Raw genomic sequence first — 12742 nt, 5'->3', positions numbered from 1 at the left:
TGCTGCATCCCCTCAATTGTTCCTGGCTCGGTATTTTTTTTTTTTTGCCAGAGCATTAATAACCCCTCATATTACCCCCAAAAAAGCTGTGACACAGGCTTAACCACAACTTTGAAAACACAGTGACATTATAATACACAAACATGTACAAAAGATATACACACTCAGACACACCAGGGGATAAAACAGACTGGGAGGAAATGAGGAACTTTATGTTACTGTCTTTTCTAATGAGATAGAAAGTGGCAGATGTAAAGATTTCATTCAACCGACAATCTCTTTTATGATATGAATAAACTACTAAAACAGATTTAATCCTTTATAAAAATCAGATTATAAGAAGCAGACAAAATCACAACTTTATTCAATACGCCATTTTATCCAGTGTGACTAATGCATTATTTGTATGAAGTTAAAGTGGAGCATTGGAAAGCTATGAAATAAATCAAATGCTCTACTTTATGTAATCTTAACAGACAGATCCCATTAGGATTCTTCTATGCACGGCTGTTGGTTAAAATCATTGACCAGTATCCTTCTAAATTAATCAACTGAGGTAATGCTGGCTTGGCTGTCATCATTTGCTCCTAATCTACATTTAGAATTCACTTCAGCTTTTCAAGCCCTTTGGAACAGGTTTATCAATTTTCTCACCCTTGCTTCAGACACCCACCTAACCATTACTTGTTTACAGAAGACCTACTACAACGGAACTGTATCATTTATGTTCCTTTTCTTTCCACAGATATTAGAGCACATATTGACACTGTGTTATAATTAGTTAGAAAGATTAAATCTTAACCAAACATTCTAGCCTGCCTCAATTTTTTGATGAGACCTTTTATCATTGAAGTTGAATTTGCAGGCAGATTGTCTGAGTTTACACAAGTGAGAATCATTACAAAATCTAAAATAACCCTCACCTGGTTGAAATGCAGCTAGTAGAATACTCTCAGTTATGGAAATACAGGAGGAAAAAGCCTTCTAGATATCAGGCTATTTGTGGAGTTCTAATGTGTTTTCAAACATATAACTTCTGTGTTATGTCTCTTGTATTTTATGCAGTTTCTAGTCATGTTTGTTAGATATCTGCATGTCATGTACTGCAAGATTCATGAGCAGTCTACAACCAGGCAAAATTCTCACATAACAGCTTGTCTTGGGTAACAAGGAAAAAACTTAGGCAGAGTGAAGTGACAGGAAAGTGTATTATTTATTATCCTGATGAGGATAACACCTAGACATGGTCTACAACCCACACATGCCCAGTGTCCTGTTGATGGGGCTGTATGATTCTGAACGAGCATACAAGTGTTTTCCTACATAAATATCAAAACCCTCTTTAATTATGTTCCCTTATCCATGATCCCTCTATGTGCACATTAAAGACCAGTCCATTCGGACAAGGGCTCTTTAAAAAGAGAAGGAAAGACTGAGCAGTAACAAAAATATTGCAATAGATTGTGTAATGTTTCTGGAGCTCTACCACAGAGTAGGTAAAGGTCATCTTCTCCAGAAATGGAATCAGAAAGCAAAGGAAGCTCTGGCTAAGTATGTTTTCGAGTTTTATTCAATCAATTAAAAACTTTGACCACCGGCAGTGGCCTTCAGCTCAGCCCTCCAGGGCAACCTTACTGGCCCACACACAATTAAAGTCAAAGATAATACTTCTAAGTATGTACACTACTAATAATGTCTTGATTGCCTTAAAATGATACATGGGATTTCATCAAAATTCATTCCCTTCTTCAAAAGACCATTGTTAATTTCAGAACCAAATTCTACTAACGGTCTATTAAAACACATATGTGCAAACACCTCCTTGTTTTTCTGGGATGTAAAAATGAAGTCCACTAACTGGTTTTGCTGCCTATTTTCCCTTGAAAGAAAGGAATAAAATTTTGTCTTTTGGTTTTGTTTTGTTTGTTTTTTTTTGTGGTGTTGTTTTTTTTTTTTTTTTTTTTTTTTTTTTTTTTTTTTTTTACATCAAAGACATACTCTTCCTAGTCTTTGCTAAACACAACACAGTAATTTGTATCCCCAAGTGGTATAAATAGAAAATATGTTCAGTCTAATAACATATGTGAAGAAAACTCATGCCCAGAGTTAACCAACACAGCGGCGATCTGCTAGAAACAGAGGCAGCTGGCTCAAAGAGCAACAATGCCTCTGAACAAGTGTGGATGTACTATTCAGTGAAGCGTTCAAGACACGACGTTCACTTAAGCTACATCTGCATATACAAAGCTTTCTATGAGACCCGGGAAATGACACAACTGTTCTGCCTCTGAAAGGTCCATGGCCTTCACCATCCAGCTGAGAACAAGGTAAACTATATCAAATATGCACACTCCAAATAAATTCTGCCCTTCAGAAGAGTTTCTATGCTTTTAGTATCTTTTCTTGCACATACGCTCTGCCCAAATCCTACCATTTCTCTTTACGAGCTTGCCTTTCCCCCTACTAATATATCTGCCTGGGTTCCTGTCTTGCTCTATCACCATAAACATTCATAAACATTAAGGGACTTAACCTCATCACACCCCTGCGGAATAGGAAGATATACCCATCAGAGAGGGCGAGCAGTGAACTGGAACTCAGCTGACAGCAGTCCTGACCAACGCCAAGTCCTTCTGCAAGTCACTCTGCTCCTCTCATTCCACTCTCCCAGGGATAAGAAGGGGTAATGACAATAACTTTGCTGCAAAATGCCTCAGGCTACCAGTAAAATTCTGAGACATTATTCCTCTCATTTTACAAAACGAGGTAAAGCAGAGAGACATAAATCAACATTGCTTGAAAGGTCTGTGGCCAGAAGTATCTCCCCCTTTTTTTTCAAACATGCATCTGATATCATCAAAAAAGTAGCATCCACCACAGGGTCTCAACGCATAAGCTATGACACAGACAATCTGCATCAACACTGCTCCTCTCTTAGGTAATGCAGTACAAGAACGACAGTTAAGGATCATATAGCTAGAGTGAAGTTCAGAGTAGAGAAAAATGTCCAAAACAGCTCCCAGCTGACCCTTAGGAAGATAAAAAAAAGTGAACAAACACCAGATAAAGGCAGCTACACAGCTGGCCCTTCTCTCTCATGCTGTCCACTTGAACAAAAATAAAGGGCAAATTACCAAAGATGTAAATAGCATTACCTCACTTGGACAGAAGCAAAGTGACTTTACAAAGGCAGCAAAGCAGCTAGTGACAGAGCTGGTAAGAGAATCCATGTTCTGTTCCTAAATATATATTCACATCGGTTTAGCAAACTCTAAAAATGACAAAAACGCTGCCAAGTATTACCAAAAAAGCAAGGCAACTTGCTCCTTCTCCAAGCAACCGCTACCCTCAGCCTCTGGCCAATGCCTCAGTGCCTTCACCTATCCCTCTTCAAAGGCTTGGTGAAGACAAATGGGTCTTCCAATGTGCAACGAAGCATTAAGCCATGAAAATCAAAGGGCTGCTTTTTGAGTAAATATGAGCTCCAAAGCCATTGTCCTCTCCCACAGAGGAGAACTATGAAAATGCTTACCATAGCATATGCACTGTATTCTTTACAGCTCTGCCTCCCTGCTGACCACCAGCCCCAGGGCTCAGTCCGCTTCTCATTACAATCGACTTCACCACACCCACTGACTTGTATTGGAGTTCTTTCAGGGACCTTAACTAATGAGTTTTTAAACACTTGTAGACAGAGAAGATAATTCCTCATCATTATTCTTCATAGGAAACACCAGGAAGAATGTCATTCCATTGTTCTACAGGAAAGGAACTAGAAGAAAAATCACCCCCACATTCAAAAGAGCAGCCCAAAGCTTTTATACAAGAATTGGCTACCCCAGGCTATGGGTGTCTCACCTGAGAGTTCAGGACAGGGACCTAAAAAAACTGTACAATGTTCTGAAAATAAGCCCCCGATATCGTGTCTCATTCTGGCCTCTATGCAGACAGAGATCCATAATCAACAAGCAGATATTTTCCCAAGTCTCGAATGCTACATTCTCAAATATAAGCATGGCTACTGACAGCAGCATAGAAACAGACTCACCTAAGCACTGCAGGATCTTAGTTTACCTAATGACATGAGACTAAAATAAGCGGGGACTGGCAACCTTAAAAACATTCTGTATTTCCCGATTTTATATTTCAAGCTTTGCATTTGCTTTCTCTAACTATTGTCTGCTTTCTTCCTCACAAATGAAATCTTCACCTAAACCCATGATACAGTAAAGGATCAAAAAAGAACAAGTAGACCTACATAATGGATTGGTACCCTCAGACCTAAAAATATTTTAAATTAAAAACATTCCATTTTGAAGCCACCTTCTCAGCACAGATCCCAAGCCACAAAATACTGCTCTGTTTTCACCAACTCTTACTTTCAGGTGTCTATTGCTTTGTAGGATGGAAATACTGTCACCTATCATAATGTACTGCACTTGAAGGACCAAACAGAAAACTTTCAAACCATGGCTGAATCCTGACAATAGTCCATGCAAAGTGACATAAGGAAAAAGCACTAGTCTCAGTAGAAAGACATCTGCAAGTCTGAGTCCCATGCACTGGAAGCAGCGTAGAGCTATAGAAATTACTTATTTCACAACACCATGTACACCCACAGCAATAAAAAAAAAAATAGCTAATTACGATACTTGTCAAAGGAACAACTGAGTATTTTTTAACTTGGTGCTCTGTCTTATTTTTTTCTTTACTGGTTTTTAATACCCCATCCCTATAAAAGCATATAAGTGTGAGCAGGCTATTCATGTCTTACTGTAACTGATAGGATCATGCAGCATCTGAATCAGGAATCTGAAATGCTGACTAGAGCTCCTCACAAAACAAGACTTACACATTGTACACAGTAAATGGCATTCCTCCATTCTCTCCGTCACCTACAATGAAAATCAGCTTCCAGTTGTGGTATCGCCTCCAACTCTCCTTAAATCTCACCATCTCAGATCACCCGGAACACAGACTCATCAATAGTCTCCAGTAAAAGGACACAGATTTACTGCTGAGGTCACAAAAATAAGTTCCCCAACTCAGAGTTTCCTTCTCTTGGTGGCTGGATTTGAACACATTCATAAAATCTCATTAAAATGTTAGATAAAGCTTTACAGAAGAGACTACCAACTAGACCTTTGTTTAACAGTTGTAGTAATTTATGGTGTGAATCTGCACTGTACAAGTTGAAAAACAGCCTCTTCATGATAAAACAGTTTGTAACAGCCAAGACGTTAACTGCAGGAAGTTTTGGGTTATTCCCTTACCTCAGCTCTCTAGTTCCATATTATTTTTTCAGCACTACAAGCCCAACCTTGTAAATCCATCGGCCTGACTGCACTCAAAAGCAGTCTTGTTGAAATTAAGGAGCAAATTGCAATTCTTTTCAAGTTTCTGCAAGACCAGGCTCCTGTACAGAGTTTTTGAAGACAAACCACCCAGCTCATTCCCCAAAATCTTCACTCACAAACACAGACCGAGTATCACACATCCTCTGTGAGAGTCTTTAGTCAACTGTCTCATTAGAAGTCATTCAAAATGGAGCTTAAAAGCTACTGACATGCGTGTTGCTGTTTTTTTCTCTCTGTTTTTTATCTCTAGAGTTGTTCATTAGTAAGTAGCAACATACCTTCTGACCTCTGACCAGAGCTATTAGAACAATTTAAACAAATATTTTGATTGCAAAGCATCAATATAGAACATTCAGTAACAATAAAAGGATGAAAGAGCTGTCTTTTTGAGTCACTGTTGTGACTTCCTGACTACGTTATATTATGAGTGGTCTGGAAGGTTATACTAACTTGACATGTTACTGGATTTACTATCTTCTTTTTCAATGCTTAAGAAAGAATTTGTAATATTGCAAAACCCAGAGTTGTGGCACAGTTTCAGTTTTCAGTGATAATAGATGTTTGATGGCTCCATAAAAATCTATTCTGTTAACTGCAACCAAGAGAAAATATTTCCTCTCTACTTTTTCTTTTCTTTCTTCTCAAAAGAAAGGCAGTAAATTTGAATTAGACATGTTCAGAACTGGGCTCTGTGGAGTTTTTCCACATGCAGAGTATTAGGTGCGTGCAAAGTGCCTTGCTGATCCTTGTCATTGGAAAATTGCTCCACATTTCATGAATCCAACTTTTGGGCAAAACAGGGTCAAATCCAGTATTCTCTGAAGTCAACTGGGAGCATCTCAATGTCACTGGCTACTGGCTCAGGCCAAAGCTGAAGGAAGGCATGGGTACTTCATGCTATTTATTGACTATATGCATTTAACAAGCATCCGGGAGCCAAATCCTTCAAGTCCTCTACATGAAGAAATTCCATAACCTCAAACTAAAGGCACCAGGGAAATACAGGATGAGGTCTATTTGTTTAGATGCTTATTCCACATACTTCATGGGTTCATTGTAAAAAAAAAAAAGTTTCCTAGAATTCTTCTTTTTTTCTTTTTTCATGAGATTTAATATTTGCATTCTTTCTGGTCACCCAGTCATTTCTGTAAACATGTAAAACTCCTGAAAGATTTCAGGCAAATGGTGTGAACTATACAGTCAAAACCAACATCAGTTTCCATTACCAAATACATGGAGAACTGAGGTTTAGTCATTAGTAAAATACACTGTTGATTTTAGGAGTGATCAAGAATCCAGTTCAGTAAAACTTAACTTGAAATCAGCTTCTGTGCTTAAAACCACATACCTGCCTATCAACCCTGCTGTATTAAGGCCCTCGTGCTTTTTTCTAAGTCTTAAAGCCAATTTTGTCCCATCTTGCATGACAAGAATATTGCTTGACTCGGATAAAAATGGAATTTGGGCCTCATAACACAAAAAAGCATTACAACACTCCTTCCACAAAGCTGTCTGAGTCCTATGAAGCTCAAAAAGACCAGCAGTGTCCACTCATATAGTCAAAGATCATTTAGTAGATTTAACTTAACACTTCACAGAACGTTACATATTCCCCTTGGATTATTTGGTTAAATTCCAGGTTGCAGTGACAGACAAACAAAAGACAGACAAAAATAATTCTGCTTGACTGAAGGACCTGCATCATAACACAATGTTTTACTCAAAAAGAAAATCCTATGCAATATAATGGGCATTCACGTACAATGTGCTTAAATGCTCTGAAGTTCTGCCTGGCTTCAGAGTAGCTGAACAGGATCTGAAGTATCTACTCTCCATCCCAATTCATGTATTTTCAAAGTCATTAAATTCTTGAATGAATCATTAGGAAAACAATTCAAATGCTGTTAAACTGAGTGTAATTTTGCCTCATAGGATATATGTGAGCTTAATGTTTGCAAACGGCCAAATTCTTTTCAGATTTATACTCCATGGAGTTCAATATCAACCAGGGAAGATTTACTAAATCAGGATGTATTTCAAGCACAGGTTTTGGACCAAGACTATTTTAGGTCTTTCTCAGCTGCTTGTTTTGACAGCATCTAATCCCCTCACCCACCCACCAGCAGCCACACAATCTATCCATTTACACTTCCAAAGCAAATTGAAAATGAAACGTTTTCAAATAATTACTCGGGGATGTCTGTAATACAAATCCAAAAAGTAACTGGAGTTCAACTGTAATATGAAGAAGAAAGGGAGGGGGAGAAAAGCCTTACAGAAATCCACTCAAAATGTGACTTCCTCCTATACTAATACTCCTACCATCAGCCAAAAAACAAAAATCTAATTCCCCAAGATGCTATTTACTCTATTTCGCACATTCCCATCAGAACCACAACACTGCTTCCACATTCAGAAGACCTTTCCTTTAGCTATTACAGACTCTGGTGAAAGAACAGCAACTGAGAAGGTCTTCTGCAGAGGCACTAGGCAAAGAGGGAAGGAGGAAGGTGGGTGATGGAAGGGAAATACCCAAGGCTGGAACTGAAACAGTTCACCTTTGTCTGGAGAGCAGGGTCACCCCCTCCACACTGAGGACCACATTGAAAGTACACGCGGCTGCGGGATGTTTTTGCATTCGTACAGGAGAGGAACCTGGCCCACAGATGGCCCGTTCTCAGCTTTGTCAGCCACAAACAGACCTTTGAACTTTCTATTTATAAAACAGTTTAGTGAGTTTAAGCCTCTTCCTGTATAACTGGCAGTTTGCTGGTTTTGCTGTAATTAGGCTACTGGTGACACATAATATAAAAAGAGACAAAAAAAAGAAAACCACACATGAGACTTGTTTCTCTGCTGTGAATCTTCTGCATCACAACCACTCAGCTACAGTGATACTCTTACCTGCTGATCTTATTGCCCTTGGCCAGGCTTTATTTTATATACCTCAACATGCGTTTTCCCACCAACTACTTTCTCCACTTCTACATCTTTAAAGACTGGAGGACTTAAAAAATATTAATACCAATGACACTAGGTATAACATAAAGCATGAATCTCTCTGCTTTTTTTGTGTTAGTGAGGAGATATATATTCTGCAGTGCCTGGGTTTTTGTTGGGTTTTGTTGTTTCCCAGCTGCTGATTAATGGCACCACCTTACTCTGCAAGCAGGTTCAAATCCAGCCACATGGTCCCAGGACACTTCAAGATTTCATTTACTTGGTTACCACAGACAAGCGTGGAAAGTGATTTAAAAGATGAAATTTGATTTTTAACAGCAAGTGGTCCCCTTGGTGCACACAGGCACTCAAGCTTTTCATTATATCCATCTCCCTTTTTTTCTCCCTCATAGAATGGCTCATACGAAATGCAAGCCCAGGTGAACGTGTCTTATTAATCCAGGAATCATAGCAGGCTTTGGCCCTTTCACAGCAGCCAGAGTTCTGATATATTTAAATTGTTTGTCTTGTTTTGTTTTTTTCAGCTTTTCAAATCTGGCAAAACATCTGCTGGGATATTTGTGGCCTTCTTCTACACATTTTACCCAAATGTTAACAAAAAACCCCACACCAGCCTTTGGCTACCATGCCAACCACATTCTTGATGAAGGTTCAATGAAACACCTCGTTCTTACACTACTGTGATCTCTCCTAATATGGGAAACCAAAGGGCTGATTCTGCAGCTAGTAACAACACAAAGCCCCAACTAATCACCCTGGATGCCAGGAGAGAATTTAACAACACATGTAGCCACAATGCACACTCTAACTTTGACAGTTCTTGACAAAATAACTTTCAAGAAGTGACACAAATATGCAGCCCTGCTGGAGGGAGGGAAAAATAACACACACACACATATATCCCAAAACAAAAAACACAAAGAAAAAACCAAACACAAACAAAAACAAACCAAACAAACAAACAAAAACAACAAACAAACAAAAACACACTGTATTTTTCAGCCAAAAAGTTTTAGGGAGTCATTTCTATGCATTGCAATTATATCAGGAAAGTGTTACCTTTATACCTTCCCATTGTGGGCGGGGAGCAACTTTGCTCAATCAATACATATTTTTATGTGTATTTCTCAGGCAAACTATGTTTCTGTTGTACTTTGCATATAGATAATACATACAAACACCCACACACACACCCTATAGGCCTGAGCTTGCCTTCTTGGCGATTGCAGCACAGATTAGCAGAAGTTTTGGGTTTGCAAGGAATGCAGAAGAGGGTCTCTAATTGCCTTATAAATGCTTGTGAAACACATTTCACAAAGGGCAGCTTACAGGCAGACTGAAGGAGGACAGTTTCAAACTAAGCAGCAGCAATTCACACATCATTACATATAAATACTTGGAAATATTACAAAGTAACCATACAATATTTGATACAGGGACAGAAATAATTAATCTTGATGAGTGAGCATGCATATTTCTGGGTGCGTAGAGATGACGCATGTATAACTTATTTACATCTATACACATGCACATGTTTATGGATAGATGAGCTAAATTCATCTCTCCTTAAGCAATGCAACTACTTGTCAGAGACAGAAGTCTTTACATGTACAATAAAATGCATGTAATGTTTGTGTATACATGTAGATTATGTACCTACATGTTATCCAGGTGTGCAAATGCATATGCTAATTGGATTATTAAAAGCTAAATCCAACTTGATCTCCACAATAAATGTGTGTGAATGCCTATACCATATAGAGTTTCTGTAGATATCACACACTTTGAAACAGTCAAAATAAAAATATTCTTTCCTCATGAGCGCTAAAAACAATAAATTTCATTGAACAAAAGAAACCAAGTGAAATTTCTAGCACAAGTAGCAATATGTTAATATTTTATGGAAAAACAGATGCACAAGAGTTCCCTTCATTCTGATGCACATCTCTAAATCCACATAAAACCACAGCCAAATGAAAGTAAGTTATTAAGCAAACATTAAAACTCAATACCTATAACGTGCTTAGTATTTGAACTACGCCCACATATTGGGTTGTAACAGCTTCTACTAAATTAATGATGTTACCCACACTATAAATTAGGCAAATTGTATGCAAATATTACTTGAGTAGTAATACGGTGGTTATCAGTTGTCTACAAAATAAATTAGCGTAGCAGAGTAAAGATAGTGTGGTAGACGAATAATATTTAATTGAGCACTAATTCTATTGCGATTATTACTTTTAAATAACAGCATGGTTATTCAAAGATATAATACGATGGTTTATGCAGAGCTGATAAAACACGCACACGATCCACAACGCCTGCTTACAGATTAATATTGATATAGTGTAATTTATGGTTCCAAGCATTTACTCCAAATTGCTGTAAAACAGAATGTGACAGGTATTTGGTTCTGATTATCTTGGATTTGCAACCCCGACTGTTAGAATGTGTTTGTCAAAATGATAGTTATTAACTAAATGTATGATCTTTTTCCTAGACATACCTTTATATTATCAACAAAGTAAAGTAAACCCTCTGCAAAACATGAGGTTCAAATGCACATGCATACACACATATAATCTGTGTGACATTTAAAGATTGGGATCACAAAATACAGTATTTTTTAGTCTCTTTCTTTCCTGGCAAACTGCACTCCAGCCTAAAATTATTTAACAAAGCAGAAAGCAACCACTGAATTTCACCATGGATAGTTAAAGAATTATAACTATATTTGCTAAATTGAAAAGTAAAGAACCAATAAAAACAGTCAAAGAATACACATAATCTCATAAACCAGCCGGGAAGTGACTAAATACCTACCCAAATTCTAACTTTCCCAGCTACTTGTCACTCATCGAAAATTCCTTAACATTCACTTTGGGAACAAGTTTACAAAACACTTAAACAGATGCACTGACCTTTTCAAGGTGTGCACTATTTGCAGAGCAATATAAACCTAAAATCCCACTCTTAAAAATAAATAAATAGAAAATAAATAAATAAATAGAAAAGAAACCGAAGAAATAAAAGGGGACCTGTTATAACATCACGGGAACTGACCTTCTCACTTCCAAAACTAACTTCAATAACGCTTCAACCAGAATGGGAAACCAGCAAAAACAGCAACAGAAACCCCCACACTGGACAGGGCTACGCTCGAACTGTGCCACACTGCAAAACTACAGTTGCGTTTATCCCCGAGAAGGGAATATTGTCACTGACAGCCGTAAACACAACGTTAGCAAAGCCGCGATCCCGGGGAAAACATCGCCTACTCCACACCGCTTCCCTTGCTCGAGGAGGAGGTTTTGCTGTTGCTATTTCAGCCGTCACCCCGGCACATTTCAGCGCTTTCCCTGCTGTTCCTCCCCCTCCGGCCAACTTGGCCCCCCGCAGCCGGCGGACCGCGAGGTGCTCCCCGCCCGCCGGAGCCGGCGGCGCTGCCGCGGAGCGGGGCCGGCCGGGCTGCCCCGACGCGGCTCCCCGCGGACCCGCTCCCCGGCGGGCACCAGGCGCTTCGCCCCTCCACAAAGGCTAAAGCACCGGGAGAGCGAGCAGGGAGGAAAGGAAGGAGGCAGCCGTTAGAAGGAGAGGGATGGAGAGGCAGGGGAAGAAAAAAAAATAAAACAAAACAAAAAACACCCAAGAAAACCTACCACTGCTGCTCTAAGTCCCAGTCCCTGAAAAAGTCGAATAGGTCCATAACGATCTGGTGGGGAGACTCAGAGAAGTGGTGCCCCCTCCCCGCCCCGCGCCGAGCCGAGAAGAGCCGAGCCGAGCCGGCGCGGCTAAAGCTGCCCGGCCGGCATGAGCAGCCGCGCCGCGGGGAGCGGCGGCCGCCGCGGGGCTGCGCGGAGCCGCCCGGGGCTCGCGGAGCGCCGCCGCCGCCGCCCGCTCCGGCCGCCGCCAGCAGCGCGGCGCGGCTGCTGCCTGGCTGGGAGAGGCGGGCACGGCGGCGGCGGCGGCCCCGGCGCACGCACACACACACACTCGCACACAGACACACACACCGCGAGGGGAGGAGCCGGGGCGGCCCGAAGCCGCGGCATGGAGCCGGCGTGCACCGCCGGGATCTGGCGGAGCCTCGCAGCCCACCGGCCCCCCCAGCCCGACGCTGGGGGTGCGCGGGGAACTTTTGCGGAAAAGGAGAAACAGCGGGGATGGGGGGGAGCGGCGCGGCTTCGCGCCTCGGGGTGGTGGGAGAGCGCCCTGGCTGGGCTCGGGGAGGGGAGGGGGGGAAGAAGTGGGAGTAGGGGGGAGAAAAAAGACATAAAATAGGCACCTATAATTGAGTTGCCAAAGGCAGCTCCTCTGAGGAAAGAAACCTGGTTCCCACAGACAAGAGGTGGTACAGACACGGCACGGACAGCGCTCTGGGTCAGCCTTAGTGGGGGGATGCACGATGCAGGATAAGAGGG

The 12742-nt window shown here is 40.8% G+C and overlaps 1 protein-coding gene across 4 annotated transcripts in view; it reads right to left on the bottom strand.

The window, feature by feature from the left end:
• Positions 1 to 12270, bottom strand: part of AFF2 (ALF transcription elongation factor 2) — a 333925-nt gene extending 321655 nt beyond the window's left edge. For 2 of the 4 annotated variants that reach the window (XM_065077475.1, XM_065077476.1), the window contains exon 1: positions 11981 to 12270. In XM_065077475.1, coding sequence (XP_064933547.1) covers positions 11981 to 12027 — 47 coding nt within the window. In that variant the 5' untranslated portion in view covers positions 12028 to 12270. The remainder of the gene's footprint in view (positions 1 to 11980) is intronic. The other 2 variants (XM_065077479.1, XM_065077478.1) reach the window with 2 other exon arrangements.
• Between the last annotated feature and the right edge of the window lie 472 nt (positions 12271 to 12742).

The sequence above is a fragment of the Columba livia genome, chromosome 12 (assembly GCF_036013475.1).
Source record: "Columba livia isolate bColLiv1 breed racing homer chromosome 12, bColLiv1.pat.W.v2, whole genome shotgun sequence".
NCBI classification, from domain to species: domain Eukaryota; kingdom Metazoa; phylum Chordata; class Aves; order Columbiformes; family Columbidae; genus Columba; species Columba livia.
Note: the sequence above shows the minus strand (reverse complement) of the source record. Positions and strands in the feature narration are given on the sequence as shown.